A 26,154-nucleotide genomic window follows, 5' to 3' on the forward strand; every position below is an offset into this window, starting at 1 on the left:
AAGATGGATCTGAGATAAGCTGATAGCTCATCTCCAAGAAAGGTATCACATTGCTGCTTGGACCATGTGCAGAGATGAAGCCAAGATTGGCTCCTGAAGGGCACACGTCTTCCCTGGGGGTTTTAGAAGTGCCGTAGAAACTGGCATGCAGTGAGGCTGATGGCTGTCAGGATGGCACCTTATCTAGCCTGTTAAAATTGTGGGGTATAGAATATTTATGAATGGATTTGGGGACACAGCAAAAATATGTCCTCAAAGTTCGAGGAGAAATAAAAGTAGCAGCAGGTGATGTATCATCCTGATGGAAGTAAGTGAGGTTTGGGCATAGTTCTTTCGGGTCCATCTTCTCACATTCTGTTCTGTTTCCAGAGGATATGAGACGGCAAGTCACTGTCCTTCTCTACCTCAGTCTTGCTATGTATGGATAATGAGCTTCTGACTCCTCTGGCTTTCCGAGACAGAGATTTAAAAAAATTGATCTTGAGATAAGGACTTAATTTGGTTCTTCAGCATCTTTGTGCCACGAAGTCAAATTAGACATCTGACAGACACTCTAAGGGTGTCTGAAAGCCCCAAATGGCTGTCAACACAACTCAAGTTGTACAGCTGGCTGAGACTCAGTGTCTGGAGAATACAGAAGCAGTATACAGAAGTCGGGTCTCAAGTGCTTGAATAGTTATGTTCTATGGAGGGACAAGTAGACTCGCAGAGCAGTTAGGGAGGCAACAAATGACACCCACTGGCTCGTGAGGCAGGTTTTAAAGAACAGAATGTGGCCAGTGGCCCTCATAGAAGTCTAATCTGCAGCCTAGTCTTTCCTCAGAACACTACATGGACACAGAATTAACAGACTACTAGAGTCCCTTCCTAAAGATGGTTCCCAACACTCCCTGCCTTCTTTCCTACTCAACAGACCTCCCAGACAGTACCAGAAGCTCCAAGATAATGGAATATCTTTTAACTGGGATGTATAAAGGCTATAAACCAATCTTCTGCCAAGGTGGGATAGAGTGCTATTCAGATGGGATTGGATCCTGGCTCTAATACCAACTTCCTAGTGTCTTTAGGCAAGTCAATTAATTTCTCCTGGTCTCAGCCTCTTCGTTGGAAATGAGAAGCCTTCACTGGCCCAGGAGAGGCCACTGGGCTGCATCCTGAGGGCCAACCCACTACCGTGGGTTTGGAAAGGAGAAGTATCAATGAGTCAGAACTCAGTAGGAAAGAGCTCTGAAATCAAGTAGCAATACCCGCCTGATTACAGGATGAGGGGTGGAAGTGTCCTGCACTTTTCTCTTCCCCATCTGGTGCACTGCAGGGCACTCTTTGGATTTGATAGTCTGTGGCAAATCTAGGGTTGATGTACCTCCCTAACCAGATGTAACGGACTTCTGTCTGTTCTCAGGTGCACAGACAGATTTTAGCTGATGGTCAACACGGATCCATGTAAGGATCATCCTCTCACCCCAGCACTCAGAAGGCTGAGGCGGGCAGATCTCTGTGAGTTTGAGGTCAGCCTGGTCTACACAGTGAGTTCCAGGCCAGCAAGAGTTACATAGTGAGAACTTGTTTCAAACAAAACAAAACAAAACAAAACAAACAAATCAGGGAAACATGATTCACAGGAGCTTAAAGAGACATTCCAAGAGCCTGGGTGCACATATCTCCCTCTTTACCAAATTCCGGACAGAAAAATCTCTGTGTATGTTGGACTGTATGTGGCAAAGGACAAGAGATAAGAGTTGAAGGAAGTCTTTCACACAGAAATTCATTCCCCTTTCTGCTCCTAAAGAAGTGAAAGGCACTGCCTTCTGGCACAGCCTGTAAGTGTTCCCTCTGCAAAGCCTTCCTTTGTCGGGCTGCCCTGTGTTGGGCATGTGTGGCAGGTGTCACCTTCAGATTTCAGATGGGAAACCTGGGGCATGTCGTGTGACTGTCACTCCCTTCCAGTGGCAGATGAATGCAAAATGCTGGTCCCTCCATTAGATTTTTTGCTCTCAGTTACAATGACATTTCTTGAGTGCCAGGCATGGTGGAGATGGATCATGCTTCTTCCCCTGACCCCAAGAGGCAGGAACTACCATGCCTTCCACATTTAATACGGGAAGCCTGAGTGTCTCCTCAGGTCACAAAACTCAGGTGGAGTGAGAGGTGGCATCAGGACAGAGATGCTCACAAATTGACTCCAAGCCTCTGCTTGCTTTTGTAGTGCAAAGAAGTAAAAAGTCTTAGCATAGTGAACCTTTTCTAGCATTAGTAACGGCAGTGGATGAGACACTGTTTTTGTTTTAAATATTTTATTTATTATTTTTATTTTATGTGTATGTATGTATTGCCTGCATGTAGGTAAGTGTACCTGTGTCGTGCAATGCCTATGGAGGACAGAAGAGACTGTTGGATCCCCTGGAACTGGAGTTACAGACAGTTGTTAGCTGCCATGTGGGTTCTGGGATTCAAACCCAGGTCTTCTGCAAGAACAATCAGGGTTCTTAACTGCTGAGCCATCTCTCCAGCCCCTATTTTTATGTTGCATGGGAATGTAAAACAGCAGCACTAAATGTAAGCCTTCTTGGCCTGTCTTCTCCCTATAAAGAAGAAACTTAAAAAGAGTGGGAGGACGGCTAGGATGCAGTTCAGCTAGGAGAGTGCTTGCCTCACATTCATGAAGCCCTGGGCTTGATCCTCAACACCAAATAAACAACTATGGTGGCACATGCCTATAAGTCCCAGCACTTGGGAGGTGGAGCAGGAAGGTTAGAAGTTCAAGATCATTCCTGGCTATATAACAGAGTTTGATGCCAGCCTAGGATACATGAGACCCTGTCAAAAAAAAGCAAAGAATGGTGTGGGGGAACACAGCCAGACCAGAAAATTCCATATGCAGAGAGAGAGAGAGAGAGAGAGAGAGAGAGAGAGAGAGAGAGATATTGATTTTCTCTGATAGGTTTTGTTTTGTTCATTCCAAAGGAAAAGCTGGCATAAAAACTTGGATGGTGACTGAGTGAATGGCACATTTTAAGTGGAACAGACTGCAGTTCCCAGCAGCATAAGCCTGTTTGGGGGTTGCTAAAATAAACAGATTCATTGCCAAAGATACCACAGAGGTGGACCATGGAGCTCAAGGTGCCATCATTGCAGGCTGCTGCGCTCTCCCCTCCTGCCGCCCCTCCACTTTACATGTTCGTCTGTCTTTGGGAGCGCTACCAAACCACCACTTCCCTTGTGCCTCTATCTCTCCAGCAGTCAGTCACAAGCCCTCCAATGCTGATACCATTTCTAATCTCCCCCTGACAGGCAGTGAGATGCCCCTGGCTGATGGAAAGGGACAGTCATAAAAGAGGCTGCTGTGAAACCAATATGAATTCCTTTCGCTTCAATAAGAGGACGCGACTCTGAGCCTGAACATGCAGCCCCAACCAGAGGTACCTGCTCTCTGTAGGCATAGCCAAGGACTGCCCCACCACATGGTAAGGCTAAAAGCCCAAAGCAAACAAGGAAGCTTAGGTGGGAAATGGAGATGAGGAAGGTGCAAACAACCCCCCAGACAAGCTCTTCCTCAAAAGCTTCTAACATGTAGCATGATGCTTGAGAAAGCTCCTAGAGACTCTATGTCGTGTCAGCTGGGTAATCAGTCCAGGGACTCGGGGACTGATGGCAGCTCTAGAAGAATCCAAGACTCCCAGGCCATTGCTTTGTTCATGGGGAGAGCAAGAGGAAAAGATGATGCCCCTTGTAATGAAGTCCTGGCAATGAGGGGACAGGCTGCAGAGGGGTCACTGCAGGTGCAGCTTGCAACATGGATGTGTGGCACAGTAAGCATATGTCTGCCAGGGTCTGCTCTGGTCACAGTGGTGAATTGCCTTAGAGTGGGAGGACACAACCCAGGGTTTGGGTCAAACAGATGGCCTGGGTGATATCTAGGCACTGGCTATGATTCTGCGGAGGTATGGGAGGCTCTGGCACAGCCTTGATCTAGCAAACTCTGTAGTAAGCCTGGGAGGTAGGTGTGTGTGTGTGTGTGTGTGTGTGTGTGTGTGTATGTGTGTGTGTGGTCTGTGGGGAGATGGCAGTAGCTTTACTGAGTGAGGACAGAGGGTCAGAAAGGCACAACAGTGCTCAAGGCCACACAGCAAAGCAAGTGACAGAGGTAATGGAGCTAGAATCCAGGCCCACTGACTTTTCTTCCAGTGACTGTGATTTGGAGGGGTAGCAGGGAGGCAGAAGATGCCAAAGGGTCTCACGGCTGAAAACGTGGGTGCCCAGCAGAGGGAGGTAAGAGAGGAAGAGACCTTGACGCCCTCTCTCCTCCCACTAACTTCTACTGGTAGATTCTTGGGCTGAGGAAGTCTGGGAGCCACCAGTTTAAAGAAGAGCTGAGAGGAACTCCCAGCAGGACTCTCTTTTTTTAAAGCTTGCTCTAGAAGCTTCCAGCACAGTTAGTAGAATAGGGGCAGTCAGGCACTCACTGCCTGCATCCTCGCCTGGTGTGTCAGGATCATGTACCCACACCTTCCTTCCATCCTTTACCCTGTTCACACACATCTTCAAGGGAGCTCTGAACGCTGAGGAAACAGTCAGTCTGCTTAAGACATCAAGTCCTGTGGATACTGTTTCATTGCAGAGTCCATCTCTTTCTTTCCAGGATAAAGCTTGGAATGATTTAACTGTGGCAAAATTAGCATGCAATTTGTAAGTCATTAGGGCGCAAAGTATGTGGTAAGAACACTTTATTGAATAAACCTGCTGAGTATAATTTTCCCAGGAACTAAGAAAGAACAGCCTCTCTCTCAGACTCTCCTCCTCCTTTCTGAAATCCCTGCCAGCACCTATCTAATTATGTCTTACTTCTGACGGCGGCTTCTGCACATTGAACCTACAGGGATCTTGGTCTTTTCTGGGCTTCAGCCTGTTTGAGGTGCAGGTGAATTCTGCTGAGACAAGCGACCTGGATATTTACTGATCACGAGGCCGATGCTTGGGGGAAGAGTAGGATGCATTACATAGTCTTTAAGTTCAGATCTTGTTAACCAGGATCCCCCAGGGTATGTTCAACTTCACTAAGGCCCTGGATCTCAAGGACACGGAATACAACACGAATACAGTGGGCACAGCCCAAGACATGGATGGACATGCATACAATTATCAGTTGGTCCAGTATGCTCTTCCAAGCATATTCTCTTAGTGCATATGGTTGCAGGGTTTGGGATGTTGCTCAGTGGCAGAACACTTGCTCAGCATGGGTAGGGCTCTGGCTCCCATCCCTGGCACCGCAAATAATAGAAGAAAACAAATGCCACCGCCACCAACAAAAAAAACCTACAGCACAGCTGCAGTTACAACACAGAATCCATGTGCTTGTACTTCTATGCTTTCAACGATGGGGCTAATTGTTAAAAAAAATTAGGGTCGAAAATGAGAGTTAAGGAAAAATAGAGAAATGCTGGAGACCCTCCCTCCCTCCCTCCCTCCCTCCCTCCTCAGCACCTAAGGGCTGGCGCTCATCTGTTACACAGCAGGGGGCCTTTCCTCAGGCTCCGCCTGGACAGGAGAGATTACAGTCTCAGAGAAGGCAAACAAGTACGATGATGACCAGCTAAGAATGTGAGTGGAGGGGAAGGTTTCCACATGTGGTGATGCCTGAAAACTTCTGAGGGAGCTTGCAGGAGGACCCAGCCAGAAGACCAAAAAAAAAGGAGGAGTGTCAGACCACCTGTGGAGAACAGGAAACTGAAAGGTTCTCTGACCATCTGGGTCTGGGTCTCTGGCTGCAGCTTTCCTGTTTGGTACTTATCTTTACTGTACCTTTAACTAATTTCTCCAAGCACACAAATTGAAACATTTACCTTAAAAACAAAAGACCACCAAGGGAAAAAAAATAGGCTGGGCAGTGAAGTCATGTGTCTAGAGCCCAAGAGCCAGGGAAAGGCCTGGCTCTGAGCCCAGCTCTCCCCGGCACCCACCCACGCTCCCTCCCTCCTTCTCTCTCTCTACTCTTGGAGTATAACTTCCCTCTCCCCACAGGGGTCTTGCAGCCTCTCCCTTGCTGCAGACTGGAAGTGCCCCACTGGTGCTTGATGTTTAAGCATCAGTGTGCATGTGGACACATCACAGAGCTTCTGAGGGTGGCCCCAACTGCACCCAGAATCCCCAGCCCTCTGCAGCAGCACCCCTTCTGGGCCTGGTCAATAACTAGCATTTGGGTCACTCACCATTGGTCAGTGGCTGGCCCGGTGCAGGCATCTGATCGAGATTTGCCAAATGATTAGATTCTCTCCAGTGAATCTTGGCCAAGTGCAAACCACAGACATGCACACTGCATGCAGGGAAATGAGGTTTAGATGGAAGGGTGGCTTAGAGACACTGAAAATGCCAATACCTGCTGCTGTAATCTAGAGTGGGCTTTATTGCAGGCTTGGTGAAGCGTGTGAGACATTCATTCATTACTAATTTGATGGTCAGTGTCATCCAACTGTCTTAGAAATACACATGTCAATATTTGCTGAGTTCCCACTTGATGTAGGACGTCTTATCTAGCGGGGTGAGGAGACCAACTGTTATGACTTAAGAGGGAAGACAGCACGAGGAAGAGGTGAGAAGGAGGCCGTGTTGCTCTGTGACACCTCACACCTGTGAGGCAGCTTCATCTGCCAGGACAGCAGCTCGCTGGCAGCAAACGCTGCTCTCACATGCGTCCAGCCCGCCCTGGTTCTCGGAGCAGCACTATGGCTGCTGAGCACTAATGGCCTTGGAATGTTTGCCAGTGCCCAGCAAAATGGCTTTGGCATCAAGGGGACAGATGTTTGTCAGGGAATGGCAGGACCTGGAGTCTGTGACACACGGCAGCCTGGTGAGGCTGGGGCAGCCATCACTTGCAGCCATCACTCTCGTCAGTGCTAATCAATTTCACACCCTCTTCAATGCTGATAATGGCTAATCCGGCAGAAAGCAGGCCAAGTACCCTAACAGTGATGTGCAAGCTGCTCCCTGCTGCCCAAATGTCTACTTGGTCTTCCTCGAAATGTCTATGCCTCACCCCAGACAAAGCATCTGATCACGGCCACGCCTTGGGGACAGCTGGTGGGTGTACTGGGGAAGGGACTGCCTGGCTTGCTAACATGATGCAGACAACATCCAGAGGCAGTAGCTTTTACTTAGGGAGCCAGATACTTCACGCTTGGTTTTCACTGTCACTGAAAGGGGGCGCTATTCTCACTTTACAGACGCAAAGACCAGACCTTAAAGAGGCCAGTGTAACTGTCCAAGAGCTTAGAGTCAGAAGTGGCAGGGCTGCATGGAACTAGGGGCTCTCTGATTGCCCATGTGTTTCTACCACTGTCTACTAGGCTATTTCTCTACCTAGAGAACACGTCCTTCCTCTTAGGTTTCCTTTTTCTTTTCTCTTTATTTAGAAAAAGGGTCTCATGTAGCCCAGGCTGGCCTTAATCTTCCTATATAGATGAGGTTAACTCTGAACTTCTGATCCTCTGGTCTCTATGGCCCGAGTGTTGGGATTACAGACGTGTCACCATACCCAGTTTATGAGATACTGGGGATTAGCCCTACTCTACCAACTGTGCTGTACCTCATGCCCTTCTCCTGATGTCTGTAATCCATCCCCTTGTCAAAAAATAGCCAAGGAACCAAATGATGGCCCACCGAGCCTGAGGGAAAATACTAAGCTAGAGGGGACCTAGAAGCCCTGTACAGCTAACCAACAGGCCACATGGGGGCACAGTGATAAGCCACGACTGGGAGTAACTTCAAGATGGTGTCCCTGCCTCCCAGGCCTCCTTCTGCCCCTAAAAATCCGCTCTAACAGATTCCACTGGGGGGCTATGGCAGGCCTGGAGTTCCAGGATCTCATGGCTGCTTCCACACAGGCCTAGAGGAGAGTCTCCATTGTGTCTCGTTATCATTCACGTAGAGAAAGGCCACTTTACTCTGGTACTTCAGCAGTCACTCAGGGCCCCTCATGTACCAGTGTGGTGGCCCCTCATCTACCAGGCAGAATGAAGGAGTTGGGTATGGAGCAGGCTAGTTTCAGAAGCTCAGCTCAGCATTTAGAGACTCTGTCTTTAATCTTGCAGCGACGGTATCGCTGTGTGAAAGAAGAAAGTCCCCATCAATCAATTCAATCAATCGGCAAACATCTGAGTACTTACTAGGCTTAGAGATCACAGGGAAAACATAAGACTGAAAAACAGTTCTGACCTGCTGGTCTGTCTAGGTAGAGGTGTGTTTTGTGGGAGGTGGGGATGCCAGGTAGGAAGTGGTAGAGAAACAGGCCACAGGGTCCCATTTCCCCTCAGCTCTAGCCTTGCACAGGGAGTGGGTGGCTAGTGCTCTGTGCACTGCTGGGATGGAGGCACTGAAATATACTCTTCTGCCAGAGGCTCCAAAGCCTCAAGTGTCTCTTCAAGGTGAGAATGGAGAGATCCAGAAAATCAACATCATAAGGAAAATGAGGGCTCCCACTGACCGTGCAAGAAGCAAGAATGGGACCACAGACCAAGTGTCTGTAAGGCCAGAACACAGCTGGTAGCAAGCAGACATGAAAACCTGTCTTGAGCAAAGAGTGTGATAAGTAAGTCAGAGCTGGAGATGGCAGAGAATGACAGAGAGGCAGGGGAGAGTCACAAAGGGCAGGCTAACAGCATGGTAAGTGCTGCCCCTCAAGGAGGAAGTGGGGCAAGCCCATATCCCCCAGGAAGCCTCCGCACAGGAAGTCAGGGCCAAGTCAGGCCAGCCTAGGGCCTGGCTCCATTAAACAGCAGTGGGCCCTCCTTCTCTAGGTCCCACAGATAGGAGTGGATCTACTGACTTCTCTGCCTCCTCTTGCTTTCCTACCCTGAGATCTCCTTTCTCAGAATGCCTTCCACAGGATGACAGCAGCCAGCATCTGAGGGTCCCTGTCAACCTGGCCACCATGGTACTGGGTCCCAGCACTATACTTGGCCGCTTTTGAGAACAGCACTTGTCTGGGGTCTTGTACCTTCTTCCTAGACTCCCAAGGTGACCTGGGTCAGTCCCACATCCTTTCTCCTAAAAGTCTGCCATGGTTGGAGGACAGTTATGTTGTGACTGATAATCTTCCTTATTAACTGGCTCTAGAACCTCCATGGAAACCCACACTGGGGTAGGATTATGACAGTGTTTTCAGAAAGGTTTAACTGAGGAAAGAAGACACACCTGGCACCATTCCATGGGTCGGGGTCTTGGACTGAATGCAAAGAAGAAAGCAACCCAAGCATCAGCATCACCTTGCTCTGCTTCCTGCCAGCAGATGCAGTGAGTAGCACTTCACACTTCTGCTGCCATGTTGACAAACCATGATGGACTATGTAGCCTCAAACTAGGACCACAATAAACCCTTCCTCCCCTGTGCCAGGTGTTTGTTCACAGCAAGGAGAACAGTAACTAGTACATATGCACATTGCAGTGGTGGTCTGCTTGGCTCTTTTGCCATTTCAGGTGGCCCATGGCTACATACGCACATTTACCCTCACCTGTTCTATGTAGAGAGAGGAGGTATACCAGGACCAAATGGGGTGTGAGTTGGTAATCGGCAAAAGGGTGATCATGGATACATACATGCTTTTCCCCTTCAATCTTCTTGTCGGCCACCTGCATTGCACCCAGGTATTTAAAATGCAGCTCCATTAGCCTGTCAACCTGAAAGAGAGATTTTCCCAGGCAAGGGTGAGAGGGGAAGAGCACATTCCCACCACACTGTCACTTGCTTCCTCTTTTGACAAGGGAGACGGGCACTGGGGACATGTCCGGAGTAGAGGGAGGTGTCAGTGTAGAACAGAGCAACACCTAGGATGCATTGGCTTGAACACAGGCCCATTCCCCCAAAGGAGGTGAGTGCTCAACCCTTCCAGGACTCCTGAGAATTCAAGTTGTTAACAACAAATAAATAAATATTCAAGTCCCTTCTTGCAAAAAGAAGGCGCCTGAAGTTACATACTTGATATTCACTTAGAACTTTATAGAGATACCTTTTTTCAAACTGAAACCTTTCATGTTCAGATTCTGCCCCAGAGCTGTTCTTATTTTTTTTAAAAGTGCCTAAGTAAAATCTTTTTAGCTGCTTTTGAGTTAGAAGAGGGTGCCAGAAAAACTCCTCAGCAACTTGCAAAAAGGCTTTGACTTCTGTTCAGAAATAACTCAAGAGTCAAGCTTAGCAAAGTCATTCTTGGAACATGGCATGGGAACACTCAGTGGGTTTGGAAAGGTTCCTTCTCCCTAAGACCTCTGAGGGACAGAGGAGTGTTTTGAAGCTGGCCAGGCCTCTGACCTATGCATCAGGCCAACACCATCTTGACAAGCAGTGTTTATTTGCATGGGAGCTGATTGATAATTGGTGTTGCTCCAACATGGCCTGAAACAGTCCAAGAAGACTATACCTCAGCCCCCGACAGCTAACAGTGACCTGGGAACTTAGTATTTTCATTTCCAGTATTTCCTTAAACATAAGAAACTGTATCAGGTAACAGAGAAGGGACAGCAGCCTCATGATACAGGCGATGGGTGCAGATGACAAATGATGTCATTGTGCTGTGACTGCCGAGACACTCTGTGCCCTAACCTAAAGGCTCTTTGCTGTGCTACACCGCTACTGGAGCAGCAAATATAGGTGAAGGTGGTCTCAAAGAAGCAGTCCTGGACCTCTTTAAAGACTGAGCTCCAGCCCTACCTTGGATACATTCAGAATGAAATTATCGTGTGTTTAAAAGGGGACTCTGAATGCCAGGCATGGTGGCACATGCCTTTAATCCCAGCACTCAGGAGGCAGAGGCAGAGGATCTCTCTGAGTTCAAGGCCAGTCTGGTCTAGGCCAGCTTAGCTCTTAGTGAGCTCCAGGCCAGCTGGGACTTCAGGGAGACCCAGTCTCAAAAAGACCCCCCCCCCAAAAAAAACCCCCAAACAATTACAGTAAGTCATATAGGAAATTCTCAATAATTTTTTTTAAAGTTAAAGGGGGGGGGCTCTGAGCTTTCATTTCACTCCTCTGGAATTGCCTACTTACGTACAGTGTGGTCAGACACACCAGCTTCCGAACTCCGTAACCTGGGCTCAAGTCCTGGCTCTGCTATTATTAGTGGCGTGATCGTGGACAAGTCCCATGTCTTTAAGCTTCAGTTTCCTACTGAAAATGCAAGTGGCACAGACACTAGGCTAAGCCACAGTGTTGGGGGATCCACACCACAGCGAAAGGCAGCTGCTCGTGATCCATTCCACAGCAGCCACTCTGTAAATGGTGGCTCCTGCTACTGTTAGAGCCTTTGGTTTGGATGTGAGACATGAAATACCTGTTCAATTCCACTTAGTGATCACCACCAGCTTCACCAGCCCATGTAGGGCTGCTCTACCATTTCTTTATCATGAACTTATTTCCTTCACCATCACCAAGTATGAGTCTAATTCACCTGCCATTCAATTGTCTTCCAGTTGGGCACTAATACCTCTGCTTTAAAGCTGGGATGAAGCGAGGCTCAGAGCGGTACTTTTCTTTTCTCTCTCTGTGTGTGTGTGTGTGTATTCATATGTATAGGTACAAAGTGTGCACATGCATGTGAAGGCCCAAAGTTGATATTGCGTGTCTTCCTTAATCACTCTCTACTTTATTTACTGAGGCAGCGTCTCTTGCTGTACTTGGGGCTCACCCATTCCAGGTAGACTAGCTAGCCAGCTTGCCCTCCTGGGGATCCCTTGTCTCTGCCTCCTGAGTGCTAGGATTACAGGTGCTGTCATGCCTGCCCAGCTTTTACATGGGTTCTGGGAATCTAAGCTGTGGTCCTCATGCTGGTGTGGCAAATGCTTTTATCTACTAAACCACCTCCCCAGCCCACAAATCTGGAAAGTAGCAAAAATGGATTCAATTCCAGACCTCTGAATCCAAAGCCTGTGTTCTCAATTACCTCGCTGTGCACCCCCCACAAACAAAGCCCTCTTATAATCTACTTTCAGTGGGTCTGAAATGCACCCTAAAGTGCCCACTGTTGCTATCCTCAGAGGTTATTGCTATCCCTAGGGGAATACACTTCAATACGAGAACAAAACCTTTAAGAAGTAAAGCAACAGGGCCCAAACACTGGAGATGTTTTAGTGCGGGAGCAGGGGCACCAGCACCCCTCATGCCACATCAGTAAAGGAGCCTTCTCCCTCTTAGCACTAGGCCCATCTTCATCGATACAGTCACCCACCTTCTCACTGTCATTCTCAGTGAATTTATTCAGAAGCCGGGTCCGCTGCTGCCCTCTCAGGTTGCGCAGGAGGGAAGCCAGGATCGAACAGACATGCTCTGGGGTGGGAAGGAGAAAAGAGAACATGCTGAGATCACAGCAGTAATTATTACCTCTTCAGGCTCATCTGGTCTATCGGAGGAGGGGGATGGCAGGCTCTCTGGCTGAAGCTATTGATTAATAAGACAAGAACCTCGATGGTGTCATCAGAAAACTGAGCAGATCTGGGCATGCTGCAGACACACAGTCAGAAGGGATGACATTCTCAAGGACAGCATGAACAAGGGACCGAAGAGAGAACTTATGTCTTGCCTGGAATTAATTGACTTGTATTGTCCACAACAGAACCCCAAACTAATCCCCCATTTACAGAAATAACCCGTGAACAGAATACAAAACCCAACCAGGACACGGGTGAATGATGAATAAGAAACATTCTGTCAATTCTCAGATTGCCTTTTTGCTTTTCCCAGTGCTGCCCGGAATGAAATAATAAGTGTGACAAGACCATGCACTGCTGAGCTAAACCCCGCTTCATGATGAGGGCAGCTGGAAGTAAGCACTTCATGCCAGGCCAGCCTCCAGAGTGCATGCAGCCCAGTAGCTTCCCTCAGAAACTGCTATTCCTCCTTTGGAAAGTGGGTAGCTGAAGGGTACAGCATAGCTTCAGTCGCGAAGAGATTTTTTTCTTTAATGATTAAAAAATTCTGGAGTTGGAACAATGGCTCAGTGGGTAAAGTGCTTGCTGTGCAAGCTTGAGGACCCAAGTTCATATCCCCAGAACCCACATAAGGCCAGGCATGGTACTGCATGGTACTGGGGTCTGTAACCCCAGCATGGAGAGATGGGAAGCAGAGGCAGAGTTCCAGAAGTTCCTGGGCCAGCTAGTCTGACATGTGCAGCAGCAAGCAAGAGACTCAGCTTCAAACAAGGTAGAAAGTGAGGACTGATACCTGTGGCTGTTTTCTGACTTCCATGTGTATACCACAATATGTATACACTTGCACATGCATGTACACACACACACACACACACACACACACACACACACACACACACAGAAAAAAAAAAAAGACTAAAAAAAAAAAAACTTCAATAATGACCTTGAAAAGGAGGTCACAGAAGTTTACTCATAGGGATATGGTAAAGTTTATTTTGAAATGAATTTCTGAGGCTGGTCAGAGAGCTCAGGGGTTAAGAGTGCTCACTGTTCTTCCAGAGGACCCAAGTTGGTTCCCAGCTCATATATCAGACAGCTCACAACCACCTGTAGCTCTAGCGTCAGGGGATCCAACACCCTCTTCTGGCTTCCATGGGCATCCATACACAGGTAGGATGCACACACACAGGCACACAATATACACTAAAGAAATGTGCTGGATAGCTTTAGTGTCAACTTGACACAGCTGGGTTGAGGGACCCTCAATTGGGGAATTGCCTCCATAGGACTGGCCTGTGGCCATGTCTGTGGGGCATCTTCTTGATTGTTGAGTGATATGGGAGTGCCCAGTGCACTGTGGGTGGTGCCATCCCTCAGTAGGCGTACCTGTGTTGCATAAGAAAGTGAGCTGAGCAGGGGCCTGGAGAGCAAGCCAGTAAGCAGTGTTCCTCCATGGCCTGTGCTCTAGCTCCTGCCTCCGGGTTCCTGCCCTGAGTTGCTACCTTGGACTCCCTGATGAACTGTGACCCAGGAGATGTAAGCCTAATAAGCCCTTTCCTCCCCAAGTTGGTACTGGCCAGAGTGTTTTGTCACAGCAGTGGAGAAACAAACTAGGACAGAAATTGGTACCAGGAGTGGGGACAGACCTGATGTTGGAGGATTGTGGAAGGGTTTGGAATGTTGGGCTGGAAAAGCCATTGAGTGCTCAGAGTTTGTTGCTGTGGTGCTTGGAACAATTATGCTGAAAGAGTTGTGAACAATGGAGGCCTTGCTTGTGAAGCTTCAAAGGGAAGCAGAGACTATCATGGCTGTTGGTGTGATGTTTTGAATTGAGAATCTGTGGGTTCTGGTTGGCTGGGGCTGAAGAATCAGCTGTGATTAAGAAGAGACCAGAACCTGAAATAAAACCTTTGCTTTACTGGGACAACTGATGCTGGTTAGGTGGGGCTGAAACATCGGCTGTAAGTAACAAGCGACCAGCATCACTGTGGTGAAGTCTTCTGGGAGGTATTTCCTCAGGGTCAGCACACAGAGGGGACCTGAGTCTCCATCTCAAGCTGGAAGCAGAACTTGGTAATGTGTAAGAGTCTCCTGCATGGTTCTGGTGTTGAAAGTGTGAAGAAGTCACTGAGAACAGCTGAGGCTTGGCACTCTGAAAAGCCAGGAAAGGCCATATGTGAAAGTGCAGCTTCAGTTGTAGTGAAGACTCCAGGAATGAAGGGGTCACGGAGAGAATCTGAGGTTTTGCACCCCAAGAGGCAAGAAGACGCCATTGGTGAAGGTGTAGCCTCAGTTTCAATGGGGACCCCAGCTTTTTGGAGATTCCAGGATTGTGGGACGACCACCAAGGACCGCAGTAGGTGTGGAATGGAGCTGGCCTGGGTCTGCATGATGAGCTGTGTGTGCTGTGGATGGCAGAGTCAGAGAAGCAGAGCTGCCAGAACCCTTTGGAGCCCAGAAGATTGTTAAGTGAATCCCAGATGTCCAGCCTTGAGCTACTTTGCTGGACTTAGGTTTTGCTTAGGTGTGCCTGATTTCTCCTTTTGAAATAAGACAGTACTTGTTTTGGATTTTACAGGAGCCCCCAGTTAAGAGACTTTTAAAAGAGATGTGGACTTTTAAGTGTTTGGAATTTTTAAGAACTGTGGGGCTTTTAAGGTTATACTGTCTTATGTTGTGATAATAATGTTAATATCGTATCTTGGGGATAAGAACTGGAAAGGTTATGGTTTAATAGTGATGTGTCTGTGTGTCAAGCTGACAAGGGGTCAATTGTGCTGGATAGCTTTAGTGTCAACTTGACACATCTGGGTTGAGGGACCCTCAATTGGGGAATTGCCTCCATAGGACTGGCTTGTGGCCATGTCTGTGTGACATCTTCTTGATTGTTGAGTGATATGGGAGTGCCCAGTGCACTGTGGGTGGTGCCATCCCTCAGTAGGAGTACCTGTGTTGCATAAGAAAGTGAGCTGAGCAGGGGCCTAGAGAGCAAGCCTGTAAGCAGTGTTCCTCCATGGCCTGTGCTCCAGCTCCTGCCTCCGGGTTCCTGCCCTGAGTTCCTCCCTTGGACTCCCTGATGAACTGTGAACCAGGAGATGTAAGCCCAATAAATCCTTTCCTCCCCAAGTTGGTACTGGTCAGTGTTTTGTCACAGCAATGGAGAAACAAGCTAGGACAAGAAATAAATTACTCAGTGAGGACAATTATTATTTGACAACTGAAGAGCATCTTCATATGCCAACACTACCCAGAGTTCTCTGAGTCATGTGACTGTGAACAATGCCACTCAGAAGCATTCTCACACCTGGCTGCCACTCTGTGCTTGAGCTTCCACCTCCTCAGGTCCCCAGCCTAAAGCCAGACCCCCTTACCCTTATGCCCCTGCTGAGCTGCGTTCTGGCTCCCAGTGCTTTTATCTTGTCCTGTATCATGTTACATGCTGAGATTTACAAACTGAACCTGGAGCCCAGTCTTGTTCACTAATGTCCACTCGTGTGCCACTGTCTACCTGCTCCTCCCACATGGTCATCTAACCAGTCTGTTCAGCTTAACAGTCTCGAAGCAAACTCCTGCCCTCCTCTCCAGTCTGCTCCATTTATTACCTAGTGACCTGGTTCTCTGCTTTCTCAAGCCCCAGAAGGTTATGTACCTTGGGGCTGGAAAGATGGCTCAGTGGTTAAAAGCATTGGCTGCTCTGGTAGAGGACCCAGGCTTGGTTCCCTGCACCAACATGGTGGCTAACAACTGTTGGTATCTCCAGTTCCGAGGGATTTGACGCCCTCTTCTGATCTCTGCAAGCACTGTACGACATGGTCGCACTTACACAGGCAAAACACTCAAACACATAAAATTAAGAAATAGTAAGTAAAATATGAAAAAAAGTTCATGTTCTTGATGAAAATGCCTTGTAAACTCTTCCTTCAGAGTCTACCACAGCTCTTTACCATTACTACTGCCCCACTCTGGTCTGCAGCATCCTCATCCCTGCTTGCAATAAGCGACGTTTGCTAGCAGAGTCTCTAATTCCATCCTTGCCCCTGTGGCATCATAGGGCAGCCAGAATGATTCCTTAGCAATGGCTCCTGACCCACTTGTCTGAATACTGCTTCTGGTATCTGGCTGCTCTTGTTATTCTAGGCCTCTGTAAGAAGGGTTCCCCACCAGCCACCTGTGGCTTCCTCTTCAGATCCAGGTATGCTCAGCTATGGCCTTCTCCACCAGGCTCCCCTTTGCCTACCCTCTTTGAAAATGCAATGCAGTAACCCAAGCTGTTCTGGAATTATTTGTTTGATTATTTACCTATTCACTCATTTATTTATACTTTATGTGTATGAGTGTTTTGCCTGCATGTATGTAAATTTACTAGATGTGTAAGGTGACTGCAGAGGTTAGAAGAGGGGCACTGGATCCCTTGGAACTGGAATTATAGATGGTTGCTGGCTGCCATGTGGGTGCTGGAAACTGAACCTGAGTCCTCTTTAAGAACAGCCAGGGCTCGTAGCCACTAAGCCATCTCTCTAGCCCCTCTCTGGAGTCTTATTAACAAGCTTTACTTTTCAAGTATTATGTATTTACTCATTTTGTTCACCATCCCTCTTCGATTAGAATATATGTTGCATGGACTTCAGTCTGCTTTGGTCACTGCTACGTCCCCCATTCCAAAACATCATCTGGCACACATAGCAGATATTTTGGAAAACCTTGCTGAATGAACGGGAAGAAAGCAGGCTCTCTGTATAAACAACCAATGCTGGTGGTGGGCCCCTCTTGTAGTTTGTGTCTCTGCTGCTGTGATAAAACACTGACCAAAAGCAACCTGGGGAGGAAACATTTTTTATATCTTACAGGTTGCCATCCATCATCAAGGGAAGCAGGGTAGGAGCCCAAAGGCAGGAACTGGAGCAGGGACTATGGAGAAATGCTGCCCACAGGCTTGCTCCCCTTGCTTTTGCTTAGCTATCTTTCTTTCTTTTTTAATGATTTATTTATTTTTATTTGTACAAATGTTTTGCTTGCCTGCATGTATACTGTATGTGTGTAGTGCCCACGAAGACCAGAAGAGGGCAACAGAGCCAACGTGTAGGTACTAGGACTTGAACCTGGGTCCTTTGAAAAAACAGCAAGTGCTCTTAACCCCCAGCCACCTCTCCAGCCCCTCAGCTGACTTTCTCATACAACCAAGGTTCACCTGCTTAGAGAGCGCATTGCCTACAGTGGGTGAGGCCCTCTCACATCAATTAGCAATCAAGAAAATGCCTCACAGACATGACCATAGGCCAGTCTGATGGAGGAAAATCCTCAACTGAAATCCCCTCTTCCCAGGTATGACTAGGTTTATGTCAAGTTGACAAAACTAACTATGCCAGTCCTAAACACATCTGGATGTTTTAATAGTGCCCTCAAGTGGCCTTCACACTTTGGATACAGCACCTAGCCCAGATTCAGAGGGCTAGGTCATGTTGTAAGCTGACATGCTCTCAGACTGCAGTTAGAAAGTATCTCAGAGGTCTTTGCAGCTTCGAGGAAGTGAGTGGCTTTCTCCCTGGAGAATGTCAGCTCCTTTAATGCTAGATTGGATTTGTGTTTTAAATTAAAAAAAAATTTTTTTTTTGTCCTCTAAAAATATTTTTATTTATTTATTTATTTATTACGTGTATGTGTATATTGCCTGCATGTAGGTAAGTGCACCTGTGTCGTGCAATGCCTGCAGAGGACAGAAGGTTCTGGAACTCATTATGTAGACCAGGCTGGCCTCGAACTCACAAAGATCTGCCTGTCTCTGCCTTCCAAGTGCTGGGATTAAAGATGTGCGCCACCACACCCAGCAATTTTATTTATTATTTTTATTTTATGTGTATGAGTGTATTGCCTGCATATATGTAAGTGTACCTGAGTCATCCCACAGAGGTCAGAAGAAGGTGTTGGAGCCCCTGGAACTGGAGTTAAGGACGGCTGTCAGTTGTCAGGTGGGCGCTGGGAACGAAACCTGGGTCCTCTGCAAGAGCAGCCAGTGCTCTTAACTCTGAGCCATCTCTCCAGCACCCCCACTTTTTTTGGTCTTTTTTGAGACAAGGTCTCCTATAGCCTTAGATGGCCTCTAACTTGTTATGGAGACAAGACTGGCTTCAATCTCACAAAGATCTGCTTGCTTCTGCCTCCTGAGTGTGGGGATTATAGATGTGTGTCATCATGCCCAGCTTTTAAATTAATTTTTATTTAGAGTGTGTGTGTGTGTGTGTGTGTGTGTGTGTGCGCGTGCGTGTGCATGCACACCATGGTACTTATGTAGAGGTCAGAGGACAACTTGTGGAAGTTGGTTCTTTCCTTCCACCATGTGGGTTCTGGGTAATTAAACTCAGGTTATCAGGCTTGGCAGCAGGTGCCTTCACCCACTAGCCATGTCGCTGGGCCTATTTTGATTTCTTTGAGACAGGGTCTCATACAGCCTAGGGCAGCCTCAAACTTGGTATGTAGCCAAAGCTGGCCTTGAACTGATCCTCTTCCTTCTGTGAGGATGTACTACCATTCCTGACTTAGATTCCATTTTTAATATATAAAAACTGGCCAGGTGTGGTGGTGCATGCCTTTAATCCCAGCACATACATACCATATACATATACATATATATATATATATATATATATATAAACTGTTTAAGATAGGGCTAGAGAGATAGCTGGGGGTTAAGACTGCATATTCTGTTTTGAGTTCATTTCTCAGCACCCACATTAGGCAACTCACAACCTCCTGCAAGTCCAGCTCCAGGGCATCTGACACCCTCTTTTGGCCTTCAAGCATATCTGCACTACTCATGTGCATATATACCCCTACGCAGACACATATACATAATTAAAAAAACAAAACTGTAAAGTTTTTCTTCCCATATGCTGTACTCAGAGGTCTTATGTGCCTTCTTAAACCCAGGTTCCCCAGTATCTTTCAACTCTGCAAAGCTGGGACTGAAGTGGGGTGAGGAAGGGAAATGGAGAGTAGAGAGCATGGGCCCTGCCTGACAGAAAGGCAAGAAACTGGAGTCCAGGCTCCAGACAGTGAGCCAAGAAGGTTCTGCTCAGTGAGGAGGCAGGGTAGGCAGAACAGCTTTGATGGCACCATCAGGGAAGGCAGGACCTCTGGGCAGGCCCAGAAGAGATGACTAGAGGGTGACGAGCGGGGGACCCCCACAGCTCTGCAGTCTGGAACCAAGTGAGCAGGATGGGCTCTGATCCCTTCAGTTGGTGAGCAGGTGTGAGACAGGCCATAAAGAATGCACTGAATTCTAACATGCTTGCTTCTGAAACTTTGAAAGTGCTTAGCATGGCAGCTGATAACAGCCTCCAAGTACATAATAAGGCAATCTGACCACCACAGAAGGAGGGGGAAGAAATCAGTCAGAGTTCTCACAGAGTAGCTGAGCTAACTCACTGCGCAGACAGGAAAACCAAGGCCCAGAGCAAAGTGGCTCATCCCCACAACTAGCAAGCACAAGAGGTACAGCCCAGATGCCCAAACTTCAGCTGACCATTTACCACTGTGCCTGGCAAGAGTATGTGTCCAGGCTCCCAAACAACATAGCATCCTAACCTGAGGGATCTCTTTAAGTATGGAGAAAACAATCATCATAGTACTGCGCAACAAGTTCTGTAATTCAGTAGGCATGTTGCACCTGGGAGCACAGGCAGGGACATCGGCCCTAAAGAATTCCCACTGGGGGAAACAAATCATTGAGAACCCTAAATTCTGGTAACCAGGTAGAGAAGAGGAGAGAATATTCCAAGCTAGGGACTCATATACACAAAATCACTGGATGAAGTGCCATGCTTATTTGAGGGAAGGGTGATCACCTGTGGGGAACTGTGATCAGGATCTATCTGTGCATTTAAAGCTTGGCTGCAGGCAGGCAAGGTCACATGGAGGTTTATATCAGTCTCAGTGGCTACACTCCTCCTAGAGACCAACCTTAGAACAGTGTTTCTCTTTCCTGATGAATTTTCTTATACTGCCTTATTATGGTTCCTTCTACCTTGGCTATTAGGAAGCTGAAAGATGAATTTATGCTCAACCAAAAGAAGCAATTCCTTTTATTGCTTTATTACTGGTCCCCTCCAGGCCTTACCAGTGGATTTAAAAATGAAAGTAATGGATGTATGTGGTAAAAATGAAAGTATACAACAATAGCATAAGTGTACTTAACATTTGTCTGATATTTGTCTTTTCCCATACCCTTCCCCCTGTCTTCCTCTCCCAAGAAAAACTACAGAGTGTCTTCTGTACTTTCCAAAGGGAAATTTTTGTATTATACACATGTATATCCTGAAAAAAATATCTATACAGACTTTTTTTTTAATGGCTATCCAGAATTCCACTGACTTTAACTAGTGGCCCATTCATGGGTATTTTGGTCAGCTTCTAGTTTGAGGTTGTTTCTGCTACTAAGAATAATGTTATTCATATATTCCTACACACTTCTGCAGGTTGATTCTTACAGTATATTCCTACTAATGGAATTTGTGCCTCAAATGGAAGTTATACGTAAAATGTTAAACGCCATTTGGGCCAGAGAGGCAGCTCAGCAAGTAAAAGTGTTTTCTGTGTAAGCCTGGAGACCTGAGTTCAGTTCCTGGTACCCCCATACAGGTGGAAGGACAAAATAGATTTCAAAGTTGTCCTCTGACCTCCACATGTGTGCCATGGCCCACACATATCATGTATGCACACACACACACATACAATAAAACAAAACTTTTAAAAAGCGATTGATAAACTGTCTTTCAAAAAGACCATACTAGAGAGCCCTGAGCACCGCACTGCTGCTGCCAGCCTAGTCAACCATGAAAGCGAGACCAAGACCCAGCAACTTCATTTTTTATTTGTAATAAAAGTCTACAACTTGATTTTTTTTTCAAAAAAGTCAACAAGCTTCAAGCACCTGTTAGTAAAGGTCTTAATTTAACAGAAGCTCACACTAATTACACTTCTACTTTTGGTACACTACAGGCAACTGTCTCCCTACATCCTTACTCACATGCATATTACCCAATAGAAGTTACAACAGCCTGGCAGGGGGAACACAGACTCTCCTTTTGATTAGCACAGTCTTTTTGCTGTTATGGAAGGGTTCAGCCTCTTTTCCTATGTGTATGAGTCAGGGTTCTCCAGATACAGGGAACCGTGAGACATCTGTCAATACAGAGATCTGTGATGATGAGGACTGGCTTGGGAGATGAGAAGACCTGTCCTTGCACCTGTAAGCTGAAGGCCCAGGAAGTCCAAAGGAGCAGTTCTAGCATAAGCTCAAAGGCCTGAGGCTCTGGAGCCAAACCTGTTCAGTCCCAGTCTTTGTTTGAACGCCCAAGATGCAACAACCTGGTATCTGAAGGCAGGGATAAGATGGTGTTTTGCTCCTTTCCTTATTGCATTTGGGGTGCTCAATAGATGTGGTGATGCCCACTCACACTGGTAAGGATAATCTTCTTTACTGAGCCAACAATTCAAACACTGCACTCTCTCAGAAAAAACACCCTCCGAGGCTCACTTAGCTATTGGGCATCCTTTAGCCCAGTCAGAATAACACATGACTTAATAAGCACATGTTTACCGACCATTTGTACTGCTTTTCCTTGAACTTACTGTTTCCTCAATTTTGAATTCTGTGAGATCTCTGTATATTAAGGAATATTACCTTTTTCATATATGTTGCAAATATTGTCCTTAGTTTGCCATCTGTCTTTTGGCAAATTCTTATTCGAAGTCTGATTTTACACTATCATACTGTTTTGCAATACACTGCTTCAAATGCCTATTTGCGGGCCGGGAATACAGCTCAGTGGCAGAGTGCTCATATAGCATGCACTAGGCCATGGGTTTGGTTCCCAGAAACTCCCCCGACCCCAATCCTGTTTGAAAGTAGGTAAGGTACACTAACTGTCACCATTTATTGTGCATGTATGACAGCATACTTATTTGGGATCTGTTCACAAATTTCTCACTGAAACCTTATGAGAAAGGCACCATTATTAGCTTAGTTTTATTAATCTCGAATCCAAGGCTCAGAGAGGGTAATGTAGATCCCATGCTTGAGTAAGTAGAATCCATGATGAGTGACTTCAAGCTGTAAGCTCTCTCACCATGCAGAATCCATGTTGTGTGACTTCAAGGTGTAAACTCTCCTTACCATGCTGTTTCCCACAAACAAAAGACAATCCCCAAGGCTGTTAAACAAGGAAGATAAGAGACCAGAAACCAAACAAGCAAGGGCTGAAAACAGGCCCCCTAGGGGGCTCACTGTGCTCAAAAGAAAGGCACTATGTAAATGTGGATTTATAAAAATCTGCAGTTTTAATGAGGATAAAATGAAGCAAAAGGCCATATGGAGGGAGACATGAATAACAACTGTCTTCTCTAATTTACTGAATTAGTCTTTCCAGAAGAAATTTCTTCCAGAGTCTAAATAAAGAAGAGACTTTGGGTTTCATACAGCTCCACAAATACCAAACTAGAACTTTACTTTGCAATAATTTTCCCTTTAAATCCTGCTGATGGCAATGGATGAGAAAGCTCCAAGAAGTGTTCTTTATACACCTCAATAAGAGGATGGGGGATGCTGGTGGGAGGGTTTCAGGAGCAGTGTGTTTCAAGGAGGAAAATGTGCTCTATAATAGTCATTTTTCGCACCAGACCCTCTTAGCATGCATTCCTGCAGCTCAGTCCAGCCGAGGCAGAGAAATATTGACCATCTACAAAGTACACGAAGCACGCAAGCCACTTCCTGACTGATTGGGACTTAAGCAAGGCATACCTTAAGCTGCCTGTGCTCTTTCTACCTCTGTAAGCTCTGGCTTGCCATATGTCACTAGGGCCTGCCAAAAAGGGAGACACTTCGGCCACCCCAAGTTTTAGTCCACAGAGTTTCATTAGCTCCTAATAAATGTAGCTTCCCTAAGAACAGATTTCAGCCCAAGGTGGTGTCAATTTTTCATACACCAAGGAGATGGGGAGAGCTGCTGGCACAGAGAGCAGAGGAGATAACAGGTTTATCTGCTGGCCAGCACCACTCAGCTGCTCCGTCATTTCGACAGGATAAAACGGAGGTGAAGGATGGCTATGGAGCTGTGGTAACTCCACTGCAGAGGAGAAAATACTCCCCCACCACCACCACATATATATACATCACACACACCACTCCTACACTCCACAAAGGGGAAGGTCAAACAAATCTACAATTTCAATTCACTGGCAAGAAAGGTGGTATCTTGGCATCCTGGTGGAATGTCAGAGCAGGTACTGAAACTGCCCCTGTAACTCCCTGCCTGCTGGGTACCCTGCTCAATAGACAACTGGCTGCCTCTGACACTAATTACTGAAACTGCCTGGAAGGTGGCTCAGGCTCACCTCTCCCCCAGTCCCACTCTCCTCAGGGCTTCTCCAGGGTGATTAGCAATGAGTTAGCATGGTATCTATGCAAAGGGCTAAAAGTTTGATTTTCCAGGGCGGTAGGATTTCTATAATTTTCAGAGCTGGGAGGAGCGCTAGAAATCTCTAACCCACCTCCTCTGGGGTTCTGAGTATAGAAACAATGGCCTCAGTTTAAAAGCACTTGGGGGGGTTCCTCAGGAATCTGAAATCTATACCCCTCCTCCCAAATCAGCACACTTCTGAGAATCTCGGAAGAATACTATGCATGGACTTTCTGAGTGTCCTCATCTCTTGGTGATGGCTCCTTAGCTAAGGGCCTTAAGTCTCTTTTACCCAAACCAGGTCTTACCAGAATAGCACAGCCAGACAGTGGAAGTCACCCCAAGCAGGTTTACACAGTGCACCATTTTGTAAAGAATCAAATGGACAATGATTTTTTCATCCTTGCTCTTAATCCAAGGGGCTAGAAAGATGGCCCTGCAGCTAAGAACACTTGCTGTTCTTCCAGAAGACCTGGATTCAACTCCCAGCACTAACATGGCAGATAACAATTGCCTGTTAACTCCAGTTCCAGGGGATGTAACACCCTCTTCTGGCCTCTGCTGGCAGTGCACACACCTGGTACACTTACATACATGCAGGCAATACACTCATACACATAAAATAGAAATAAATAAAATATTTAAAAAAATAAGGTTCAAATCCCAATGTGTTTGCTTATTAACAGCATCTTGCTCTGTGACAAGAGTCATGTACCCCTGCTCATAAGCAAGAGCACCAGGGTCCCCTGCTGAGAGACACTAGCACTAGAAGACTCATTCAGGGATCTGCTCCAGGCACAAGTAAATTCATTAGCCCAATGCATTGCTTTGAGGATCAGCAAGACTTACGTTCAAATCTTGTCTCTGTTATTCCTTAGCTATTAAACCTCAGGCCTGTCTCTGTCTCAGTTTTCTTGTTTGTAAAATGGGCTGACCGTCCTCCCTAGTCGATCTGTTGTCTCAAGGGAGAGGTGTGCACAGTGCTCACTTGGCAGATGGCAACCTGAGATGGCCGCAGCTAAGAGGATCACTGCAGGGTTCTTCACTCGTGCACTGGCCAGTCAGCTCAGCTGTCTCCTTCCACACTGCCCCTAGTCACAGGGTTCCCACAATGTGTCTGCTTGCCTGGCCCTCCTAACTGGCCTTCACCCTGCTGTGAAAGCAGGATGGACTAACTTGACTCTCAGCTGGCAGAGCTTCTTTCTAAAACTCAAGATTTTTTCTAACCCTAAAACGGAGCAAGGCCAACTTCAGCCCCCCCATAATCCCACAATAAATTAAAATAAAGTGCTTATGTGTGGCTGCCTATAAAGCCAAATAATACAGGACTCTTGGAAACCTGCAGACAGCCCCTACAGACAGAGGTGGGTAGTGATTATTTTTTAGGAAGCTGAAGGACAGCGCACATCTAAGCAGAGATGGTCTTACCTTTCAATAAAAATAAACAGACTTCACCATAATAATCACTTGCCTTTTGGTCTTGCAGTAAGAGCTGAAAGGAGAACAACTGATTCACAGAGCTATAAAAAAACACCTTCTCATTGTTGAGCTGCATGACCCCAGGTCAATGATGCTGTGTGAAGCATTCTGAAACAACCTACTATGTGCCAGGCACCTAGGGAGCACTGAACTGTGGAGATGAAAGGCAGTCGGCTCTAGAGCAGCTTGCTGTCCTGAGCAAGGCTGGGGAACAACAGAGAGCAAGAGTATGTGATTAATTGGCATGCATGGGACATGGGGCACAGCAAGGAGTCCCTATTCAGCTGGGGCAGGAAATAGAGGGGGTGGGTGGGAGGAGTTGGAGGTCAGAATTTGGAATGGAGAAGGGCATCTCTTCAGACTCTTAGGGGAGATCAGGGCTGAACCGTTATACTGGCAAAGCAACAGCTGAGTGCTGTGTTGCTCTGGAAGTGAGGTCAGTAGGTTGACAGAAGTCAAGAGTTTGGGTCTTATGGGCACATCTACTTCCTGAAGCACAGACCTGGAGCATATTCCTGAAGCCAGTGGGAGAGCTTCCATCGACACGAGCTTCCATGATAAGGAAGGAGATGAAGAAGAGAACGAAGGAGGTAATGAGGCACACAGCAACAATTTCCAAGTTTGACATCCTCATACCCCGTCGTGCCTCCAGATCCCTTAGAGATCTGCAGGGATCTCTTAAGTTTCAGTAAGGGGAGGCCCATGCTCACCAGAAGGGAAGAGGTGGCACCAGCAGCAGAGCTGACCACAGGAGGAAGTCCCTGGGTTAAAGCAGGCCCAGGAATCCCACCAGGTACAAGGCACTGTCTGGACACAG

The 26,154-nt window shown here is 47.0% G+C and overlaps 1 protein-coding gene across 1 annotated transcript in view; it reads right to left on the bottom strand.

The window, feature by feature from the left end:
- Positions 1-26,154, bottom strand: part of Ctnnbl1 (catenin beta like 1) — a 194,610-nt gene that overhangs the window by 12,338 nt on the left and 156,118 nt on the right. The window contains exons 12-13 of the mRNA XM_008855665.2: positions 12,207-12,304; positions 9,589-9,669 (exon numbers count right to left, since the gene is read on the bottom strand). Of these exons, the coding sequence (XP_008853887.1) occupies positions 9,589-9,669; positions 12,207-12,304 (179 nt within the window). The remainder of the gene's footprint in view (positions 1-9,588; positions 9,670-12,206; positions 12,305-26,154) is intronic.

This window comes from Nannospalax galili, unplaced genomic scaffold (genome assembly GCF_000622305.1).
Source record: "Nannospalax galili isolate Female #2095 unplaced genomic scaffold, S.galili_v1.0 scaffold228, whole genome shotgun sequence".
In the NCBI taxonomy this organism is placed as follows: Eukaryota; Metazoa; Chordata; class Mammalia; order Rodentia; family Spalacidae; genus Nannospalax; species Nannospalax galili.